The 21830-nt window shown below is 53.7% G+C and overlaps 12 protein-coding genes across 12 annotated transcripts; 5 read left to right on the top strand and 7 right to left on the bottom strand.

Moving 5' to 3' along the window:
* Positions 1–352: 352 nt before the first annotated feature.
* On the top strand, positions 353–846 carry J4E90_007901 (uncharacterized protein; the record flags this gene model as incomplete). The annotated part of the gene is made up of 3 exons (XM_051437431.1): positions 353–442; positions 502–533; positions 738–846. The coding sequence occupies 3 exons, from the start codon at positions 353–355 to the stop codon at positions 844–846; spliced, it is 231 nt and encodes a 76-aa protein (XP_051289177.1).
* Positions 847–1213: 367 nt separating this feature from the next.
* Positions 1214–1884, bottom strand: J4E90_007900 (uncharacterized protein; the record flags this gene model as incomplete). Its single annotated transcript, XM_051437430.1, has 2 exons — positions 1214–1663; positions 1717–1884. 2 exons carry the CDS (start codon positions 1882–1884, stop codon positions 1214–1216), a joined length of 618 nt encoding a protein of 205 aa, XP_051289176.1.
* Positions 1885–2787: 903 nt separating this feature from the next.
* J4E90_007899 (uncharacterized protein) lies at positions 2788–5454 on the bottom strand (the record flags this gene model as incomplete). Its single annotated transcript, XM_051437429.1, has 5 exons — positions 2788–4438; positions 4489–4955; positions 5006–5073; positions 5183–5326; positions 5379–5454. The coding sequence occupies 5 exons, from the start codon at positions 5452–5454 to the stop codon at positions 2788–2790; spliced, it is 2406 nt and encodes an 801-aa protein (XP_051289175.1).
* Positions 5455–5752: 298 nt separating this feature from the next.
* Positions 5753–6106, bottom strand: J4E90_007898 (uncharacterized protein; the record flags this gene model as incomplete). The annotated part of the gene is made up of 3 exons (XM_051437428.1): positions 5753–5830; positions 5894–6008; positions 6075–6106. The coding sequence occupies 3 exons, from the start codon at positions 6104–6106 to the stop codon at positions 5753–5755; spliced, it is 225 nt and encodes a 74-aa protein (XP_051289174.1).
* A 356-nt stretch (positions 6107–6462) lies between these two features.
* On the bottom strand, positions 6463–7282 carry J4E90_007897 (uncharacterized protein; the record flags this gene model as incomplete). Its single annotated transcript, XM_051437427.1, has 2 exons — positions 6463–7080; positions 7133–7282. The coding sequence occupies 2 exons, from the start codon at positions 7280–7282 to the stop codon at positions 6463–6465; spliced, it is 768 nt and encodes a 255-aa protein (XP_051289173.1).
* Positions 7283–7659: 377 nt separating this feature from the next.
* Positions 7660–8180, top strand: J4E90_007896 (uncharacterized protein; the record flags this gene model as incomplete). The annotated part of the gene is made up of 3 exons (XM_051437426.1): positions 7660–7695; positions 7765–7978; positions 8047–8180. 3 exons carry the CDS (start codon positions 7660–7662, stop codon positions 8178–8180), a joined length of 384 nt encoding a protein of 127 aa, XP_051289172.1.
* Positions 8181–8567: 387 nt separating this feature from the next.
* J4E90_007895 (uncharacterized protein) lies at positions 8568–9198 on the bottom strand (the record flags this gene model as incomplete). Its single annotated transcript, XM_051437425.1, has 3 exons — positions 8568–8631; positions 8679–9043; positions 9103–9198. The coding sequence occupies 3 exons, from the start codon at positions 9196–9198 to the stop codon at positions 8568–8570; spliced, it is 525 nt and encodes a 174-aa protein (XP_051289171.1).
* A 273-nt stretch (positions 9199–9471) lies between these two features.
* On the top strand, positions 9472–10154 carry LOC1 (60S ribosomal subunit assembly/export protein; the record flags this gene model as incomplete). The annotated part of the gene is made up of 2 exons (XM_051437424.1): positions 9472–9813; positions 9876–10154. 2 exons carry the CDS (start codon positions 9472–9474, stop codon positions 10152–10154), a joined length of 621 nt encoding a protein of 206 aa, XP_051289170.1.
* A 283-nt stretch (positions 10155–10437) lies between these two features.
* J4E90_007893 (uncharacterized protein) lies at positions 10438–11763 on the bottom strand (the record flags this gene model as incomplete). Its single annotated transcript, XM_051437423.1, has 1 exon — positions 10438–11763. The coding sequence occupies one exon, from the start codon at positions 11761–11763 to the stop codon at positions 10438–10440; it is 1326 nt and encodes a 441-aa protein (XP_051289169.1).
* A 508-nt stretch (positions 11764–12271) lies between these two features.
* J4E90_007892 (uncharacterized protein) lies at positions 12272–15322 on the top strand (the record flags this gene model as incomplete). The annotated part of the gene is made up of 1 exon (XM_051437422.1): positions 12272–15322. The coding sequence occupies one exon, from the start codon at positions 12272–12274 to the stop codon at positions 15320–15322; it is 3051 nt and encodes a 1016-aa protein (XP_051289168.1).
* Positions 15323–15674: 352 nt separating this feature from the next.
* J4E90_007891 (uncharacterized protein) lies at positions 15675–17684 on the bottom strand (the record flags this gene model as incomplete). The annotated part of the gene is made up of 1 exon (XM_051437421.1): positions 15675–17684. One exon carries the CDS (start codon positions 17682–17684, stop codon positions 15675–15677), a length of 2010 nt encoding a protein of 669 aa, XP_051289167.1.
* Positions 17685–19333: 1649 nt separating this feature from the next.
* On the top strand, positions 19334–20232 carry J4E90_007890 (uncharacterized protein; the record flags this gene model as incomplete). Its single annotated transcript, XM_051437420.1, has 3 exons — positions 19334–19420; positions 19530–19880; positions 20167–20232. 3 exons carry the CDS (start codon positions 19334–19336, stop codon positions 20230–20232), a joined length of 504 nt encoding a protein of 167 aa, XP_051289166.1.
* Positions 20233–21830: the final 1598 nt, after the last annotated feature.

Genomic DNA, 21830 nt, shown 5'->3' with positions numbered 1-21830 from the left:
ACATTATCTTGTGATAGTCCCTGATAGATGCATCTCGTATGAGAACTCTTTTGTTCAGACGATTTTCAATCAATCCGATATGTGATACTATAGACCCATAACTTTCTCTCGATTCGGGGTGCCATCAAAGCCGACCTACATGGATGTGATGTAAAGACCAAGCCTCCCACGTGCCAGCGCGTAAACGCACAGACCCGCCTGCACGCATCGACGTCAACAGACACGTCTACCCACGCATCCATCCCGTACTGTACACAACCATACCCCGCACACCGCGCCCATTACGCCAGGAATCGCCAATACACTACCCTCCAATTCATCGCATCATTCTCGCAAACAACAAACGCACACCATGGCGCCGACCCTCTACCCCCGCGGCACCGTCAAGAAGATCGTCAAGGCGCATTCCAACAGGCCTTTGAGCAAGAACGTGGATATACTGGTACGTTGATGCGTTGAGTAGGAGTTGGAGTGGAGATGGGAGACTGACGTGCGACATAGATATACCTGAACTATGTGCTGTTTATGCAAGAGTACGTACCTGCGATGTTGTAACTCCACGATACGATACGATGCGATGCTACGCGCTACCTTCGATTCACATCACATCGCGACACGGTGCGACCAAGTTCGGATATTCTGAAAGGGCACAGAGCTAGGAAATGCATTCGTGCGGGCGATGGACGGATACGAAGCAGGGAACGGAACGAGAGGACTTAGGCTGACAATACCCGCAGACTCATCAACGAAGCGAGCATCAAGAGCAAACAACGCGGCGAGCGGGGCTTGTCTGCCAAGAGTGTCAAGAGGGTTAGCGAGGATGTGCTGAGGAAGTACAAGGGTTGAGTGTGGTGGGTTTGAGGGCGTGGGCGAGGCGCTTGCGGGTGGATGAGCTGACTGTGGACGATGGGACTGCGAGGGATGGCATGTGGTCGGTAGACTGGCAGGTTAACTGTGAGGCGTTTCGGGGGCTTTGGATTGGTGTTTGTGATACCCGGGTAGGTGTTCATGGCGTAATGGAAATGATTTGACTTTTATGTTGTGCTATGTAGGGCCACTTACGTGAGCAGAGCCTACGTCATAACTAGCGAGTTTACATTGGGAAACTGCTGCTACATTCTCGCAATAGGTATTTGTTTCTTCCTATCCTAAGCTTGGGGAGAATGAACCTCCGACATACCGAGTGACTAGGAGATGCGTTGACGTAGTGCTATCAGACCATGTCCATGAATACGTCGTAGTAACTCAATGTCAGTGCCTCATTGACGTCTTCGTCATCTGCCCTTATAAGCCGATATGGGTTGCCGCTCTCTGCGCTCTGACCCTTGAACTTGCCGGGGAAGGTGCTTGGTACGTCGATGTCGATCTGGCGGTTACGTAGTAAGCCACCCAACAGTGTGGCCTGCGCAGACAACGCCCCCTTCACTTCGGGGAACAGGTCAAAAGTGGGGAAGCCGCATGTCTTGTTCCAGAGGTTGATGGCTCGGTGGAAGCCGGCTGCCTCCGCTATCAGGACATCGAAGTCGGAGAATTGGAGAACGGGGCGCTCGTCCACTGGATGCGGGTCCAAGTCGATGAACTTGTCCTCAATAAGGATTCTGGCGACTTCGGCTCCGAAGCACTCGATGATCCAGGCGTGCGGTAGTCCGCTCCAGATGGTGAACTGAAGTCATGTCAGTAACATGTCTCGCTGTGAGGCACCATGAGCAAACGTACATCGAATTGGTCAGGGTCCTTAGCAATGACAGTTTTGTCGTTTGCGTTAGGCTTCGCCTGCTCAGGTAGCATTTGAGAATGCGCGTCGTGGGCTTTGATTGCGGCGACCGCGGCAGTGTCTAATTTGTTTTGCTTGTGCGCAACGAGTTCATCGGAAAGAGGCGCCATGATGAGATCTTGCGAGGTTGTAGAGCGGTGAGAGGATGATGAGAGCTTGGAGTCGAAACGATTGAAATGGATTTCGAAGTCGTGTGTGGGAATTAAAGAGCAGAGGTGAGAGCGTGTCCGACTGTTTGACAGGCAGGCGCGTCTTAGCGTGGATTTTGAGGTCATGGTGAGTCTCAATTGGGAAGTCACGGTGACCGCGCGCGCGTCTTAACATATCCTCTGATCTTAGAGATATGGGGCTGTGAGGACTTGAAGCTATTGTGACGCATACATCACCTTATCCCCTGTTTTCCGCAAGTACGCTGATATCTTGATAGTCTTCTGAGAGTGACATGCTTGATGAAGTAGCTACTCGGTTTGCGTAAGAGTTATACACGTCTTCCGACGTAACGAACTCAACAATGATTTCTTGGCGTGACTAGCCACCCCCGTTGGTCAGGCGTACAACTTGCTCCTTAAGCTGTTGGAGTTGCTCCTCAGACTGGTCGCGACTGTCACACATAGTACCGCACTCATTCACAAGCTCCGCAACTCGCTGAACAAGTATATGGTTGGCCTTTTGCAACTCGTCTCGCTTAGAGGTGACCTTGTTTACTTGTGCTGTGTCGTCAACTTGCCGCTGCAGCTTGTCTCGCTAGCGAATAAATAGCCTTCTTAACTTGTGTTGTTAAGCTACCGACTTGCTGCTGCAACTCGTCTCACTCGGAGGTGTCAATACTCACTTGTCTCTCGACTTCAGGTTTTTAACCCTGTAACTTGACTTCCTTATTGGTGGCACTGTCGCAAGCTCGCGGTTATTGTGTGTCTCGTTGAGCGAACTCTGATGCCTACGTTGTCTACTTATCCGGCATCACTCGTCGAGTATCAGTATATGTCCAGCACCCTCGCTCCAATCCCACCACCTCAATCCTTAACAACCTTCCCAACGATCCACCCCTCAGCATACCTCTTCCCCGTCGCCGCCTCCGGAATCTCCACTTTGAACCCCTTACCAATATCACCCCTCCCTTCCTCCTCCTTGCCACCACGCTCCCCAACAACAACAAGATCCTTAACCTCCTTAACCGCCAACCCCAAACTAACACAACTTGCCACCATCCTCCTAACCTCATCCTCCCAACTCGCCTTGACACCCTCCGCCTTCGCCGTGCTCACACCCAATCTCTTGTGTTCGGCAAACGCTGCTTTTGCCGCCTTGATGCGGTCGTCTACTTCTTGCCAGAGCTGGCTGTCCTTATCTTGAACGTCCTGAACGAAAGCCTCGGGTGGAGGCTCGGAAGCAGACGGCATCGGTCCATAAGGCTGGCTATACGCTTTGAAATCGTCGAAGGGAGGCGCTTCGGGTGGTTGCAAAGCGAGGAAAGGTTTCATCCTGAGTTCATAGCGGAGTTTCTCTGTGGAGAAGGGAGTGCGGCGGGGCATGGGTAGTTTACCCAAATAGCCGCAGATGACGTAGAAGCGGGCGAGAGCCATGGCTAACGACGCGGTTCCATCCGTCTCGGCGAGCAGGGAGTCCAGAAAAGGTGACGCTTCCTCTACGTCCTGAACCTCTCTGAACCGTCGTGATTTGAGGAGCTCGGTGGAGATACTGAGGTAGTGAGCTTCCACCCTCTTGAGCAACTCTTTCCGTCGTGTAGCGATGAGCGAGAGGAAGAGGTACATGCCCGCGTATTCATCCGGGAGGTAGATATCCTGTTCGAAGCCAAGTAAGATGACCTTTTCTATCATCCACAGCTTCTTGTGGTAGACCCAGGTAGAGAGGGAGAATTCCATAACTTGAGCACTCTGAGCGAGAGTGGCGGCCGCGGAGGAAATGTCCATGTCGATTGAGCTTGCGTCGGCTTGGAGCAGATCCCAGCCCGTGATGACGTGCGTCAACATTCGTCTCAGTCGGCAGCGGTTCTGGCCCATGGCGACCCAGAGATCGAGGTACGCTTGACCGGCGCGGTCTACGAATTCGTCGATGAGCATTGCGAACTGGAGGCGTGGGGGTTTGGGGATCAGGGCATTGCGCGGTGGTGACATTGTCCAGTTGATCGGGTCTATGACGGGAGAAGACGGGAAGACGAGTGTCTTTACGTCGACGAGAGGGAGGGAGACGGAGGCGTTAAGGACGTCGGGGTGGAAGAGTAGGGTTGCAAGGTAGGAGCGGGCGTATGTCAGTGGCGGGGGTGGGCGAGCAGAGAAGTGCCACAGGAAGGACTGGTATTCGAGGGGGTCTTGTGGAAGAGCTGGGAAGCGCGTGGCTTCTGCGCAGTCGGTAGCTATCTGGTGTAGCTTCTCCAACGCATCTTTGAAGTCGAGTTCTACGACTGGTCGTGGGGGCACTGTAGAGGCGAGACGGCGTTGCATCTTCGGACTGAAAGCACCGGGCACAGTCTTCCCAAGCTGATGCGTGTTCTTCAACGAGTCGATACCTTGAAGTATTGGTGGCCATGAATAGGAGATCTGATCGAGTGGTAGATCCAAGTCAAGGGCGCGAAGGAAATCTTTCCGGAGTTCTAATCGTGAACTGATTGCCTTCCGAAGCGCATCGTTGATCTCAAAGTCGGGACTACGATGTGTTAGCAGGCTGTCGACTGTCCAGTACGCGGTGGAGCATACTCCTCAATCGTCTCCATCGCCGCATCCAACTCTCTCAAAAACACATCCATCGGCACACTAACAAACAACACCCGATTATACGTATGCGTACAAAAGTCCTCCTCTTCAAAGTAATCCCTGCCCGTAATCTTGGCAATCACAAAGTCGCAACCCTTGATCAACGCCAGACAATACGCTCTCAGTACTTCCAGCAACGGTCCAGGTCGTCTCTCATGCAGGATTTCCCCACGGTAGAACTGCGCCTGCTCGAGGATCTTAGTCTCGGGCCAGAGCAGCTTATCGATGTGCAAAGACGTGAAGAGGGTTTGGGATAACGGATAGCCGGTATGCCAGGCCATTTCGTAGCAGAGTAGTTGGTCCATGATGCCTATTAGTTCCTCAGGTAGAAGGGGAGCCAGAGTATCGTAGTCGTCTTCTAGGGTTTCTCCGGGCTGGAGGAAGCCGCTGTCCATTTTGGGGTCCATGATCTGTTGCGTGTAAGTAGAGTATCATCATTTTAGTAAGAAGAGCGGCGTACTTCGATGGCCCCGATGGACTCAAACAGCGTGAAGTATTCATCTTTGACGAGTTGACCGACTTCGAGAGCTGGATGTTGTCAGTTTATGTTGCCTGAACATATCGTCGTAACCACCGTAGTACGACATGACGAGGCAGCCCCGCCATGCCCCTCCATGTACCTGAGATCGCAACTCACCATTACAAGCCCTCGTGAACTTGTCCGTCACATCATGAATCTTTGGCTGCGTCCCCGCGACCAAATGTCTTGATTGTCTCAAGGGTAAATTAGCGGAAGTAGAGGCCGAGATGGTAGGCGCAGACTCTTGCGCATGCGAGGGGCCTGTGCATCATCAGTATCGACTGCTCTACGCAGAAGTAGAAGAAATAATTACCAGCCCCGTCAACGGCTATACCTGTGTCATGATCCGGGGTGGGGGCTGTGCTGTGGCTGCTAGACGCATCTGCCATGTTGTGGTGGAGTCGGTGCCGATGCGGGAAGATTTGTGACAGCCGAGTTGGACAGGCGCGCGTCCGAGGCAAGCGGCAACATTACTGGTAGCCACGACCGTGATATCACTTCTACTTCACAAGCACATTGAATTCTTGGGGAGAGTGAATGTCGGCTCAATAGTTGGTGTGCATCGGCTTTGATTCCGCTCCAGCTTGATAGTACAGCTTATACGTCTATCCTCCCCAAGCGTCATCTCTCCTCCGTTGTCCATGCCACTCCATCGTGTCTATGCCATGTCCCTTCCTCTCAATTGCTTTACGAGGTCTTGGCGGCATCGGCCTGTGCCTGGAGCGCCGCAGCGTTGAGCTCCTTCAGCTCGCCCTGCTTGCCGTTCTGCCCATCCCGTTAGCCCAGCTCAACTTCCTCAATCCATCCCATGCCATCATCCTGACTCACCTCCCACTTGGCGAAGCGGAGTTCGCTCTCGCCCCTTCGCTCGGCAGCGATGCGCTTGTCCTCCTTGAGCGAACGGCGCACGACGCGCGATGCGACGGCAATGTAGCGGTTGTAGCTGTTCAACAGTCAATGGCGGGTTCAAATCTGGGGCTGCAGCGGCTGCAGAGGTGGGCGGGCGTACGTGAGACCGGCGGCTTTCCACGCGAATGCCATTGTGATGGTAGGATGCGGGTTCGTGGGTGTGGACGGGGTTTGGGTTGCGGGTGCAGGTGTTGAAGTTGCTGAGCTCCGGCGAGATTTCGCGCATCCGGCTCGGAGCTGCAGATCACGTGCGCATATCAGGTACGGGAAGCGTTTTGGGTAAGCTGTACCCTGGCGGATACATAATGTTTTACTTGATGGAAAGCAACTACAAAAGACACTGAGTACCTCCACGATACTCTGAAACACTTCAAGACATGCAGCAATTCGTAATCTTGTTCATTGTGTTTTCATAGCCGGGTGGCTACATCATAATCTACAGTCTCTCGTCAAGCGGCTATACTGAGTCTTGCAGATTGCACGCTTCCCTACAACTCCATGGCCTCTCCGCCCTCGGCGGTATCGTCGCCGCCTTCCCTGTTCTCAAAGGTAGCGTCCAGCCACTCCGCAACATCCTGGCCTTCATGGTGCACAAAGTCCTCGCCAATACCGCTGATACCGACGCTGGTGTTGTCGACAGTCAGCTCCTTGTCCTGTGACAGCGACTCCTTCAGCGCCCTCAGTGCGTGCTTGATCAACTCCTCCCTGCTAGCGCCCTCGAAGTCGTCCAGATGCCTCTCAAGGTATGTCCTCGCCATTTGACTCCTAGCACCGATACCGCATGCAACCATCTCCTGTGTAACACCGCTGGGCTGGAACTCGAACAGATGCGGGCCCTTTGCGTCGACACCGGCAATCAACAGTCCCACACCGTAGGGTCTCCGTCCGTACTGTTGGGTGTTGGTCTGGGCGCGGTCGGCAATGCGGGAGGTAATCTCAGAGAGGGGGATCGCGCGGTCGTATGTGAGGCGGGATGCCAGTGATTGTTGCTTCATGAAGTTGGAGAGCACACGGGCGTCTGAGGCGAGACCGGCGAGGGCCACACCGAAGTGCGAATCGATGGTGATGATCTTCTTCTGGTAGGAAGAGAGTTCTTCGGCGTTTCGCTGGTAGTCTATTAGGGATTGTTGGTATAGTAGAGAGAGCGTGAGTAATTACCTTGATTGCGGCGAGTACTGCATGGGTCTTGCTGACGATTCCGACGACGACGGAACCCTGCTTGACCGCTTCCTGTGCATATTCCACCTGGAAGATGCGGCCTTGTGGTGAGAATGTGACCGAGTCGTTGTCGTAGTTGTTGCGGAACATCTTGAAGGCGGGATCGTGGGGTGTGGGGTGGTTTGTGGAAGGCTAAAAGAAGGAAGTCGAGATGCAGTATGTTCTACGGTGGTGCTGCAATCTAGTGGCGAAGACGGTGGTCGTGTGGTGTGCGGCGTGGGACGAGTACCGAGAGAATGTGGTGTTGCAGCTGGAGGCACCCGCTGTTGACGACGATGAGCTCCAGAAGCTCCAAGCTTGGCAAGGCCCTTAGCGCGTGCGACGCAACCTCACCACCAGGCGTCTAGCAGCCAGACCCCCATCACAGCAACCGAACATCTTCGCCGGACCGAGGATCGAACCAAGGCGACGTCGGCGCATACTTCTGCAACACACTATCGTCACGTGCACCCCGCTACGAATCCACCATGGCCGGCATCAAGACCATCATAGGGTTGTCCTTCGTACGTCAGCCTGTCGCATGCACGCGCGCTCGCTGTTCCACTATGCATTCGCTAACACCGTCATACTAGGTCCTGGCGATCGGCTTCCTCCTTGTCATCCTCTCCGCCGCGCTCTTTAAGAACTACCTCACGCTTCTCGTCGTCGCAACCTACGTAATCGCGCCCCTGCCCAACTGGCTGTGCGGCCGCGCAGCAAACCGCGATGATTTTATGGAAAGCACCGGAAATGGTGTCGTCGACTTTGGACGGTTCTTGACAGGCTTCTTTGTGGTCATGGGTATTGGTGAGTACAGCTGGGTGGCACAGGGACGATTCGGCGGGTATTTTGGCAGACCGCTAACACGTTGACAGCCCTCCCGACACTACTGTGGCATTCGGCAGAGATCGCGGGCGGCGCGGCGGCCATGTCCATCTTCGGCGGTCTTCTGATATACGCGACCATCATCAGCTTCACCCTGTTCTTCCAGGAGCAAGAAGACTTCTGACTCGCCGGCGGGACTCAGCAATGAGGAACCGCACACACACAATCTGGTCCAGCGCGACCACTGGAGGAATGTTGAGGGCGTTGAAAGCAAATGCTGACAGCCGGAAGATTCGGATCGGTGCTGCCCCATGTTTATGTTGTATCCATAGTTTGCTAAGCGTTTTTGTACAAGTATATCGAACATAATGCATAGGATGACTTTGGTTGTCCGTATTGGAACATGATAACTCGAAATCGCTGAATGACTGGCATGAAACAACAAGCTGCCTATGACGAACAGTCCCGACCCTTCAAATACCCGTACATAATTATATCCGTTCCATGCGCGCGTCCAGATACAGAACGCGCGATATCCGTCCTCAACCCTGACGCTTGATCCGACAGTAGCCTACAACGCCAGGTTGTAGGTGTATTCGTCTTCCATGTTCTGCGCAATCCAGAGCACGGCGGAACTACGCAACATTAGCAGCCATCCCAGAGCTTCATATATCGTACTCACCTCAGCATAAGAAGCGCATTAGCAACGACGTTTCCAACGCCCAGCCAAAGAGTCGGCCAAGTATGCCCGACAACAACAAACTTCATAACCATAACCACAACACTGCCCGCAAGCCCACCAGCCAACAGCGCAAAGCCCAAGAACAACACCAGCCTCGCCTTCCACGCGACGCCGTTTCCAGAGTAGGAGAAGCTGTCGGCAGACAGACGCGACTTGTCGATGCTGTTGATGACGAGCATGCCGAGGGCGCTGCAGATGCCGGGGATCCAGTCGACGAAGGTGATGTGGACGGTTGGTTCGGAGCCGTTCATGGCCGACTTGGACCAGACCGAGATGTCGATGAGGGTGTAGAAGCCCATGGCGAACTGCGAGGCATTGTTAGTGACTGTGTTTGGTGTAGGTGTGGCATGCGAGAGGCGCGCACCAAGGCTCCCGCGATGTAGACGCCGGCAGTCCGCGTGTTGGCGCTGTTCATCCACGCGGGCTTGGGGAAGCGGAAGAGGCGATTCGAGTCCTCCATCATGCCGTGCGTATGCGTATGCGACTCGGTGGAGTGTGGGATCGTGGTGTTGGGGGTGTGATGCAAGGAGCTAGCTAGCTGCTGGAGATGCGGTTGCGCCAGTCGAGGTTGCGGTCCACTCGGTCGCGCTTGCCCTTGGCACTTACGTGCTGGTGCGTCGGTCGGCATCTGCAGCTCGCCAACCGCCGACGAAAAGTTCCAGACTTCCAGACTCTTTACAACCAACACCAACTTTTGCGCCAACTTCACCCACGCACCACGCTCTTCGCTAAAATGGGTCTCTCCAAGCCCTCCACCAAGGGCAAGACCTCCTCAAAAGGCAAATCCGGCCCAGCGAAATCCGGCGCCAACAAACCGAAAGCGAAATCTGCGAAACCGACTGGTAGCGCGCCCGAGGGCATATCGAAGCGCAAGCAAAAGTCCATGTCCTTGGCTAAACCGGGTGGCCAGCAAAAAACCAAGAGTGTTGTTTCCAGGGATGGCAGGAAGAAGAAGCGCGTGTATACGGAGAAGGAACTGGATATCCCGGCGCTGAACGGCATTATACCTGCTGGTATTGCGAAACCGAAGGGTGTGAAGAAGGGGAAGAAGTTTGTTGATGATCCGGCTAGTATGGTATGTCAATCTAATCCTCCGTCCAATTCCTCCCTCTTTAACCTAACACTGACGTCCACAAGATGGCCATCATGTCCGTCGTCAACGCCGAGAAGGAAGGCCACCTCGAGTCCAAGATCGCCAAAGCACGTCAGCTAGAAGAGATACGCGAGGCCAAGCGGAAAGAAGCCGAGGCGAGGAAATCAGATAAGGACCAAGCTTTCGAGGAGAGGAAACAGGATCTCAAGAAGAAGAGGAAGAGGCATAGTGAGCCTGGTGCTGGTGGGAATAAGGATGAGGGCGACAAGATCAAGGAGAAGGATCGCAAGTTCAAGCAGAGGAAGAGGGTTAGCTTTGGTTGAAGGAACGAGCTGTGGGCGTGAGTTCGATTTCGATGGGGAGGTACCAAAAAGACGGACAGACATTGCGGCGAGACGATCACGCATCGTGTACGATATCGAGAAGGCCAGTGTCGATAGGCAGCGCATGCAGCGAACACGAGCGTAAAAGTACGGCAGAGGAGAGGGCGTCATATGTCGCGCAACACATCAGGTCTCCAAGCGATCTACGATATCTAAAAGTCTATGATACCCAACCAAATTTACAATCCAATCCAATCCAATCTCCAAATCATAACTCAATGATTCAAGCCTCAGGCAATATCAACCTCCGATGATTCGGATCGAAGATAGGATACTTCTTCCCCTGCAACCCACCCATATTCACATCCTTCCCCTCATCCACCCCCTTCGTAGCCTCCCCCTCCACCTCCTCAAACATCTTCTCCAAAAACGCCGCCGCAGCACTCGCAAACCAGCGTCCCCCACCCAACTGAAAAGACCCCAGATGACCACCCCAATCCGTCGTACACAACAAAGTATTCGGATTCTGCAATACCTCCTGATACGGCAATCCCGCTTTATTGCTAATAGGATCGTCCTCCGCATTAATCCCCAAAAAGGGAATCCGAATCGCCAACACCGCATCCACAGACTGCGAGTCCCTGTAATACGCGCCTTCGGTTGGATACCCCCACGTAGGACACTGGACATGTCTATCAAACTCATGGAGGTATTTACTCGCCAACAGCGCCGTCTCGTCGATACCAGGGTTCTTTAGTATCTGCGAGCGGTGCCGGTGGAAGAGATTCATGAGGTTCTTGCCCATGGTGCGGGAGTAGATGTGCAGGCCTAGGTATGTGGATTGGAGGGTTGTGTTACAGACTTCTAGGTTCCACGGGTTCGAACAGGATACCGCGGCTTTAAGGGTGCAGCGGGGGCCTTCTTCGCCGCAGTAGTTTGTGAGGATGTTGGCGCCGAGGCTGAAGCCTATGGCGTAGAGGGGGCGGTTGGGGAAGAGGGCGTGCAGTGTTTTGATGGTTTGACGCAGGTCCCAGGTTGCGCGTGAGTTGAAGAGTTGGGGGGTGGAAATTTTGGATAAGGCGCAGCCACGGCCATTTACGACACATGCGGCCCAGGGTTGCGTGCGCGATGTCAGGAGCGGTTGGAGGGTTTCGCGGAGGTAGACTTCGTGGGAGCCGCCGGTTAGGCCGTGGAGGGCTATTAGCATGGGCGTGTTGTCGGAGCTGCCTATTGCTTCCCATTCTTTGGGTGTGAAGTTTGTGGTTCGCTCGGGGAGTTCGGTCGTGTCCTTCTCTTCGGCCATGCGTATAGCGGAGGCGAGTCCTTCTTCTTTTGGTACTACGAAGTCTACGGCGAAGGTCCCGGGGTAGACGGAGTGGTCCGAGTCGAAGATTTGGCGCTTGTAGTAGATTTCTGGGCCGGGGTCTTTGACGGCTGTGTACATTGTCTGGAGATGGCCGTTGAAGAGGAAGGGGTTTAGACGGCATGGTGGGATTGAGGACTCGGCGATCTCTTTCAGGTTTGTTTTTGAGCCGGCCTTGGTTTGGAGGGGTGTTGGCGAGGCATGGGAGGTGTAGGTCGTTTTGCTGTGGCCTAGGAGCCAAGACATGATGGGTTCGGTGGGAGTGGTGTCTGGTCTACCTAGGTAGATCCCAGAAGGCGATGCGATTTTGTATGAGTTCTGAAGACACCACGGATTGAAATCACACCTCAGCACTATTACACGCCTTCGATCCTGTTCCTAGCTCTTTCACGATACCCCCAGTCAGTCGCTCAATGGCTGAAATGTTTGGTGTAGTCGGTGGATCTAGTTTCTAGGAGAGCCCTCCATGTGGATTGATCTTGACAAAGAGATGTTGAAAGTCTTATCTGGAATCGCATACGTACGTAAGGTTGAAAGAACTGGGCCTCGGTCTGGCTACGACTAGGCTGCATGTGTTGGTGCAGCAAGCGCGCGTCTGTCGGCCAATGGCGCTCAACGGCGCTGGCGCGTTCGCGATTGCCCAAGTTCGCGACTGCCCATTACACGTCCTCACGTCGACACCCCGCTTTCGCCCACGATGCACCGCCTGTACCTCGACTCTCGGTGACGATTCCTCTCCTGACCATCCCCCGCCATGGATCCGCGATACGGCTGGCAGCCCCAGGGCTATCCGAACGGCCAGTACAATCCGTATGCGCCGCCTCCGCAACAACCGCAACAACAGCAGCCAAATGTCTACCAGCAGCATGGCTACCCTCAGTATCCTCCCATGCAGATGCAGGCACCACAGGGATATCCTCAGTCACAGCCACAGCAGTACCAACTGCCGCCACAGCCCAGCATGCCCCGACCCATGAGCCAGCAGTATGCGCCAATGCCTCCCCAGATGCAGCCACCACAGCAGCCCCAGTACCAACGGCAGCCTCAAGTTGTCATTCCCCCGAGGACACAGCAATATGCCCCCATGCCGCAGATGCAGCCCCCAAGGATCCGACATGTCCAGGTGCCGGTCCAGCGAACAGGCAGCACGGGCATCGCGCAAACAGACGGCTCGGGTGACCAACAACGGCGGTATAGCGCACAGCAGGCACCCAACACGCCCAGCTCCAAGCCAGTGCAGCGGTCGCCGTCATTTCAAGAGAACGGGCCCAGGCCACAGCAGCGACCCGTCGTCACTCCTTCGCACAGTCAAGCCCAGTCTCGAGCGCCTCTACAGCCGCAGACGACGCCTCAGCAACAGCGGGTACCTTCGCAGTCGACGCCTCAGCAGCAGTACATGTCCTCTCAGAACACGCCACAACAGCAGCGACCTTCGCAGTCGACACCCCAACAACAGCGCCCTCCACAGTCGACACCCCAGCACCAGCGACCTCCACAGTCACAGTCAACGCCCCAGCTGCAGCGTATGCCCTCACAACCCACGCTTCAAGAACAACGTCTTCCCTCGCAATCTACTCCTCAACAACCGCGACCCCCACAATCTACCCCTCAGCAACAGCGACCCCCTCAATCGACGCCCCAACAACAGCGCGTACCCCCACAGTCTCGGACGCCGTCGAGCCAGTATGGCAGTCCGTTCCCTCAACCGCCCTCGTCCAAACCAAGAATGCATCCCCAGGTCGTCATACCGAAAGCGTCGTCTTTGCACCAGCTCACGCCCACGAAGCGCGCACATCTTCCCCAGAAGGCCCTTCCTGCCGAGCTCTCCGAACTGCTGCTCACGGCTGCGGACGAATACATTGCAGTCGCACGAGGCATGGGATCGCTGCTCATACGGGAGAGAAGGGAGGCCGACGTCAGGCAATACTACAAGTTAATGTCCACCGCCATGGGGTGCATGGACACTGTGGTGAAGGACTTCAACATGCCGCCTAGAGACGAAGCCAAGCTGCGGTTGAGGTACGCCAGCTTGATGATTGAAGAGACGGACATCGAGGCCGCGGACATTTCCAGTCGGATCGAGGAGATTCTGTCCAAGCAGATATCGCTCTGCGGACGCCATCGCCTGCAAGATCTGAAGTTTGCTGCTCTCCATCTCCAAGCACGATATCAGTTCAAGACCAATCACCGCGCCGGCCTCAAGTCACTCGATCAGCCTATAAAGGAGGCGGAGACCTTTCAACACATTGCCTGGGTGTATGCGCTGCGGTTTCTCAAAGTCACGCTCGCACTGCAGATACCGGGTCGTGTCGAGGTAGCATTGGCTCTCCAGCAACTCCATGCTATACAAGATCACGCGGACCGGCGGGGTGATCGAGCCATCTACGTCGCTTGCCATGTACTCGAAGCCATGGTCCATCTACGCTCGGGTGCAAGCGATCGACTCGAACAAGCCCAACGCGCTATCGCAGCAGCCAGAAGCCTGCAGCTTCAAGTGTCAGCCAAGCAGCTAGGATCGTTTGGCACTCTCATCGATATTATTGACATCGCTAGCGGTATCCAAAAAGGCAGCCCCAACCCACAGAAGTCTACCGCGCTTCTGGAATCCATACTAGGCGACAAAAACGAACAGGGCGGCTCCCAAAGCGGCGTCTTCACTGTTCTCATTGAGCGGAGTTTTGGAGGTCATCTCACGTTCGACACTGCTGGCATCTTCCGAAAGAACGCGGAGCAAAAGGACGAATTGGTATTTGCATGGCTTCCGAAGGAGGATCTTCAAGCGTTGTGCTTCCACATCTGTGCTCTGGACCAACATGTTCATGAGAAGGGCCTGAATTTCATGAAAGAAGCACATCAGCGCTTCCGAGAGACTGCGAAACGACGCGTTTACAACGGCGTACCTATATCCATCGCCTTTGCGCGCATCGAGTGGAACATGGTCCTCGACTGGTATTCCATGTTCGCCATCGGCCTCATGGCGCGTACTAGGAACGATTCCGCGACCGCCGACGATGCGTTGGGTTTCCTCAAGAAGAAGATCTCGACGACCCCATACAACAACCAGGAAGCATTCGCTCGCACGCTCGCCTACTTCTCCGCCATCACCGACCAGATTAACGGATCCCACAACTCCTCACTAGCCGCATTGTCCTCGGACGCCCTCGCGATACCAGAGAAGGGCCACGCAACCCCCGCTAAAACAGACATTGCAATAATGGCAGCATTGAACCGCCTCCTCATTCTCCGCGATGCCTCGCACCCACAACACTTCCAAGCAGCCCTCCTTCTAGCCCAAATAAAACCCCTCTGCGACGACCACCCGAACCAATATATCCGCATCGCCTTCCGCCTCGTCCAAGCCTACCACAGCGAAGACGCGCCCATCCTCCAACAGAAGAAAACCGTTCAAGCCGCCGTAGGCATGGCCCAGGATGTGTCAAAACGAACCCAGAACTTCGAATTCGTCGCTATGATGATGTGTTACTTTGTTGCGCGCTTCTTCGCCGAGACCGTCGGCGAGAAAAGTGTCCAGGCGATTCGTGCGGCGAGGTCACAGGCGGTTAAAGTGCATAGGCCGCTGTGGGTTGCTGTTGTTGCGGGGCTTTGTATGAATACTTATAGGAGGAATGGACTTGTGGCTGAGGCGGATGCGGCGGCGAGAGAGTTTGAGAATGTGAGGGGGCAGTTGCCGGTTGCGTTGAGGGGGGTGGATGGTGGGGATGTGGATGTGGATGCGGATGGTGATGTTGATGCTGAGGGGGAGGAGGATGTGGATGCTGATGGCGATATTGATGTTGTAGGCTAGGTGGAGGGGTGTTTTGTGCGGATTCTCTTCTTCGTAATGTTCATTCGGAGCATTTTCAAAACGCATCTGTTGGCGCAATATGGCGGGGCTTCATCATGTACTGTAAAGGGTTCGAGATACCATGGCAGTCTATGCGCGACGATGCGCGGCGTTTCAATGCATTTGCGTTATCCAAGTGATTGGGAGTAGTGTGCGAGATGTGTGAGGGTGAGGGAAAGGATAGTTTACTCTAGAATATGTTTAGTATCTATCTGTACTCATGAAGGAAGTTGTGTTTGCTTGCGGTTGATGCCGACCGTCGAATTACTCGTAGTCCCCTTGCGGCTAGATGAAAAAGGGGGAAAGGAATAGATCATGAGGTCGTCCACCGAGCAAGAAGCTCATTCACAATGTCTTCCCCATCCTCCTCTGCAGGTTCTTCAGGAAGGTCTCGCTCTCCGTGCATGAATTGCAATCCACTTGAGACCGTTGGTAGATCAAATACCGGTAGTTGCATATCAAGATTGGGATTCTCATAGGAGAATTGCTCCTCCAGCGCATCCTCAGATTCATCGCGCGGGTGTTGTGGCGGTGAATCGAGCTGGTTGTCGGATTCGTCGTCCGCATCTGGCATTGCTGTTTCTGAACGACGGATTGGCGTGGCTTCAGGTGTAACAGGCTTTTTCCCGGGCTTGGAGGATCTTTGGTTGTACATATTGAAGTCTGGAGACACTAAGTCACTTCTGGATATGTTCACGCGTATTCCACCGGTTTGTTGGCCACTCCGGGTACTAGGCATGCGATTGAGGTCGGAAGTCGAAGAAGCAGGACGGATAAACTTTGCGGGCGATGACAGTTGAGATGAGGTATGAGATCCTCCTGCGGCTAGCACACTCGGAGAATTTACCGATGGCATTTTGGGTTCCTTCATTTCCATTCTGGAGATCCACTTAAGCGTTTCAACGTTCAATGTACCAAATACACTGGATACACTGATATTGCGTTGTAAGCGAATATACGCTATTTCCCAATTGTCTCCATTAATCGTCTCTTTGATCATGGCCTGCTGCTCTCGTGTGAGCTCTGACATCGCGATGTGTGGATCGTTGCCTTCGTCGGTGTATTTTTTGACCAGTTTCTCGAGTGAGGCGTGGGGTAGCTCCATCCCATCTAACAAGAGTGAGTCGCCGTGACCTGTTTGAAGTCCCTGAAGAAAAGTGGTTGCAAATCCCGAATAGAAGCAGATTACATCGTCATTGTCTGCGGTGGTTACATTGTCACTACCTGCAGCGGGAGTCGCCTCTGGTTGCGTCTCATGTTGCTGGGCTGCTGCCGTCGACTCGAATGGTGGGGTAGAAGGTGTAGATTTCTGGGGAATAGGTTCATCTGAAGGGTGGGACTCCCCCGGTGAACTCGGACCTGGGATCATTACTCTTCGTGACAATGTTATACCTCCTGGACTTGAACGTGAACTGGCTCGGACTGGCTCACTTGGTCCAAGAGATGCGTGCGATCTGAGAGGAAGTCCTGCCGCTCGAACTTGTGTATCACCGATGGAGGCCAGAGACACATTTGCGACACTCATACCGGTTCCGGGTAACGAGATTCCTCTATCTCTATCACTGGAAGGCGACGGGAACTCGTCCGATACTGGTGGGCCAGGCGGAAGGGCTTTTGCCAAAGTCGCCATCGCAAACATGGGTGCTTGCTTGGAAGACATGCCCTTGTCGGCATCAACACCTGAGGTAGAAAGACTTTGCGAGTCCTTCACCTCCCTTCGAGGAATCTTTGAAGAGTGTTGAGGTTGTGTTTTGACTGTGCTCGCCCGTTGCAGATGCACAATGGTAGATCCAAGCTCGAGTCGCTCCCCATCATGAATCGGTCGCTGCCGTCCATCTCGCTGTGCAAGCGCAAGGCTCGCTACAGCAATCATCAAAACAAGATTGCCTTTTGCATCTCGAAGATCGTTGCGCAACTCGTCGAATTGTGGCTGCAAAAACGGCCATTTGGCTTGTTCGAACCGGGAAAGTTTGATGTTTGAACGCAGCGCGGAGCGTTTTCCCACTTGCTCGAACGCGCGACGCAAAAGAGCCTCGATGTCCGTGAAGGAAGACCTGCAGCGGCGAAGAGCATGCGAAATATCGCTGAGAGCGACGGAGTTGAAGACCGACTTGAGGGTGCCTTGCGCATCAGGCTGAGGTATGATGAGTTCGCGCACTTGGTTGAGGATAGCGCATGTGCTACTAATGTCGTCCGCGATGCTTGTGACTCTTTGGCTTGCTGTCGCGACCTTGTCGGCGAGTGCGTAAAGCTTTACGGAGGCTTGTACGCCGGCTGCTGTGATGCCGACCACGGATCCTGCGATGCTGAGAGGATCCGCCATTCTGAGCTTTCGAAGCAGTAATTGTGTCTACTCAATCAGTCAAAACATCATACATGCGCGGGAAGAGGATAGAAGCCAGAACCATGAGTTTATGGCTGATGAGATTAGGAAGGCTGAGATGTGCGTCTTGGGGGCGCAGCCGGCTTACTCGATATCGCGTACAGCTCACCCTGTTCATTCAATACGCGAGACAGGCGCCGTGCAGCCTACATTAACATGGAGAGCGGATGTTAGCAGGATATTACCGCAATTAGACTCTTAGATCAGTGGCTTTGATTGTATGCTCTAAGGGCGGACGTTCGAAATGTCCCCCGAATACCTAGGTAGGGTGGGCTCATCATGCCGGCAGATGGCCGCACGGTGGTACCCAGGTAGCAGCACAGCTCAGCTCTGCCTCATTGAAAAGAGATGTTAAATTCGCAAGGCTCATGGTGCGGTCACCGCTCGTTCTTGTTGTTAAAGTCTAGTGCCCAGGGCGTTGGATGTCTCCAGGAGCCGGTGTAGACCCTGCCAATCTGCCCCGCCCTTCAGCTTCGCGCGACGCCAACCCATGTCTTTCAGAAGGATGCACCTCGATCCCTCAACGGAATAGCCACGCCACTGCTGACATGATCATGATATCTTTCGCTCCTTCGCTGCTGTCAGCGCACGATCTGCCAATTTCCATCGCGACCACCTCTGATGTCGACTTGATCAGCTTCCTTCCACTGCTTTCGCAACATGCACCTTCTGCGGCGTGACACCGACGGCGAGTTCAGCCTTGCTGACTATGACGACAGACAGCTGCCACCCTACGCGATACTGTCACATACGTGGGGTTCTGACACCGATGAAGTGTCCTTCAAAGACATCGTGAAAGGCAGAGGCAAAGAAAAGCAAGGCTATGCCAAATTACACTTCTGTGCTAACCAAGCTGCTAATGATGGACTGGAATACTTCTGGGTGACCTGGTGATGTTCCTCTTCCTTTGCGCTTCGGCTAATACCTGTTAGGTGGACACGTGCTGCATCGATAAGAGAGATAGCGTGGAACTCTCGAAAGCGATAAACTCCATGTTCTCATGGTATCAACATTCAACCCGATGCTACGTCTATCTTTCCGATGTGACGGCTCCGCCTCGGACGCCTTGGAAGACTGCGTTCCAGAAGAGCAAATGGTTCACCAGAGGCTGGACGCTACAGGAACTACTCGCTCCATCTTCCGTGGAGTTCTTTACCGTTGATGGTCAACGCCTAGGTGATAAGCGTTCACTGTCGCAGGTCATTCATCAAGCTACAGCTATTCCTTTGCGAGCTTTGGGGCCTTCCCCGCTGCATTTCTCAGACTTCAGTATAGAAGAGCGAATGTCCTGGTCGGCTGGGCGGGAAACCAAACGGGAAGAGGACGCAGTCTACTCTGTGCTTGGCCTCTTCGACGTACACATGCCACCTATTTACGGAGAAGGCAAAGAAAATGCATTTGATCGCCTCGAATCAGAGATGCAGCGAAAGCTGGCACTTGACAGTTCACGCAAAAGAAGCGCCGAGGAAGCTTTTGAGACATGTCTTTTGGAAGAAAGAAATGCAAGGCTGAGACAGTCTGCAGGAGACAAGACGCAAGAGCATCCAGTGGCAATGCAGAACTGGTGGGCTGAAGCAATCGCCAGAAACATGGGAAGACCCAGAGTGTATGCAAACGTTGCTGTGCTGCTATTGAAATGGACTGATGAATTGGATGAATTCAAAACCGGTGAGGAAGTAAGTAACTCCAGTTCTAAGTCAGGTTCTACTCCCGTAGAATATCCTCCGCATGAGTGTTCCGGGTCCTCGAAAAAGATGAAAAGCCATTGTTCTAACACGATCGCAGGTGAAGGAGCTCGCACATGTCTTCCGGGAGCGTTTCCATTTCGAGACCGACGTTGTAGAACTCAACTACCAAAGCAAACCACAACGTCAGATGGATCGGATTGTGACCACATTCGTTGAGACTCACGACCAGCCTCATAACCTGTTGATCGTATACTATACAGGCCATGCTACCCACTACAAGAATGCCGGTCGACTCGAACTGTTACCGTCCGCGGAACCATCAGCAGCTGGTGGCAGTCCTACCAGTGGTCAGATAAACTGGTACAAGACAGAAGACTTTCTTTGTTCGGACGAGGTCGATGGAGACGTTCTTGCAATACTGGACACAGAGTATGCGAGTAATGGCGATGTACGTCATGTGTCCAATGACAAAAGCGACTCGAATCACGACGACCAAGGAACTGCCAGGCTATTTCAGTTGATAAGCAGCTGCAACAAACCAGCTCTTGGCTCCGAGTCGCTCACGCGCGAACTGATCGACGGTTTGAACGAGCTCCGCGAAGAGAACGGGCACTCCGCGTTCTCGACTCAGGACCTTCATCACTGCATGGAGATGAACCCAATACGATACGGCATAAGTTCTAAGATGTGGTCTTTGCTACCTAACAAGCGCCATATTCTTCTGACACCGATAGGGCAACCAGAACATGATGCGAGCGAATTTCAGCAGCATCGTAGGCGCCCTGGACGAGGTTACTTGAAGCTTGGTCTCGAACTGAGGGATTCATCTTTGAATCAAGACCAGATAGATCATCTTGCAAGTATCCTGTCATCATCGTTGGATGACCAGTCTATAGGCCTACGCGGCATTGATTGGCTGGGGTTTGAGCGTCGTTTAGAAGGTTACTCTCGTTCTCAGTCTCTCTCTCCTTGAAGGTGAGAAATACTGCACGATAAAACCATGGTAGCAAAGAGTAAGGCAGAAAGGTTATTTGTTGCTCATCAAGCTTTTCTGTCGTAGCATAGTCGGGGTCCAGCAAATGTGAGTGAGTGAGCTCCGTGAACTCAACGCCAATTCGTTACTGTCCTTCTACACCATGCGGTTCTACCTTAGTGAGCAAGAAAATTTACATGCGTATAGTAATCACACAGATGCACGCAGTCGTACGAACGTTCGGCGTCATTGAATGATCGTCCATCTCAGTGTACGCCAGCGGAGACTCATCCGGCAAGCGAGATGCGCCCGCAGCTTGCTTATCCGAATTCCGAAGAACGATGAACTGGGTGCAAGGCGTGGAGCTAGCCAGCACAAAAGAGCCTTGTGTTCCGCTAGCCGGCCACCAACGTTTGGATACCGAGCTAAGTGCTGATGGTATTCTCCTGGCTTCTGTAGAATGCGTTGCGTCCATGACAATCATGTATGTATTTATTCCCGGTTCATCGACTATGATGTCAATATACAGATGGGTGTCATGCAGCGCCTACCGCATCATTTCGCGCTTCAGATGTCCTCCCAGCAAGGTGATTCGAGTGGCGCGGTCAGTAGGTAGCAAAGTTGTGCTTGTTCACAGCACTATCAAACGCGTGGCGACCGAAATGGCAAGATGCAGACAGCATCGAGAACATAAAGTTCTGGCAAACGTGAAATGGTGTGTTAATGCGAGGTGACATGTTGGTTCGAAGGTCTCTGACTCTCCAGGTAGTGACCAGTGACTGCAGATCAGGGGCCGACGATCACTGAACTGAAGCTTCGAGACTGCTGAGAAGACATTGGCTTGTGCTTGAACTGTTCGTTTGGGTCAGCTTACACCTACTGCGGGGCGCCTTACGCCGTTTTCGCTTACCTAGAGAGTGTCAATCGCGAAGATGCCATGCCATATGTCGATCCAACGGCGAACCCATCTTCGTGCAGGATCTGGAAAGACCCTGGCTATACATACCAGAGCTATTGAAACGTCAAGGTGCCAGAGGCGCGGTACTGTAGGATGAGAACAGCAATCGACATACGTGCCACATCGCGGTCCACGTTACAGTACGGATACGTGCGCTAAGTCTGCATCGTTGAGGAGATTCGGAGATCTGCGTGGCTAGGAAAGACACCACAGTCCATGCATGGCTGGTGTTCGAAGTCAGCTCTCACGGAATCCGTGCTGCGGTCTCGAACTAGACTAGTGCGCCAAGGAGACATTTTGGCGCTATCGACCCGTTCCGGCTGAGATCACGTTTCACGAGATGCTTCCGAGGCTCCGGCATCTTCTCCCTTCTCAGACATCCACTTACTTGCATGCACTCTACATGGCAAAATCATGACGCATTCCCAGGAGACTTCTTTCATACTGCGCAACAGATCACAAATCAA

This window comes from Alternaria incomplexa, assembly GCF_024043165.1.
Source record: "Alternaria incomplexa strain BMP 0042 chromosome Unknown scaffold_11, whole genome shotgun sequence".
Taxonomy (NCBI): domain Eukaryota; kingdom Fungi; phylum Ascomycota; class Dothideomycetes; order Pleosporales; family Pleosporaceae; genus Alternaria; species Alternaria incomplexa.
Note: the sequence above shows the minus strand (reverse complement) of the source record. Positions and strands in the feature narration are given on the sequence as shown.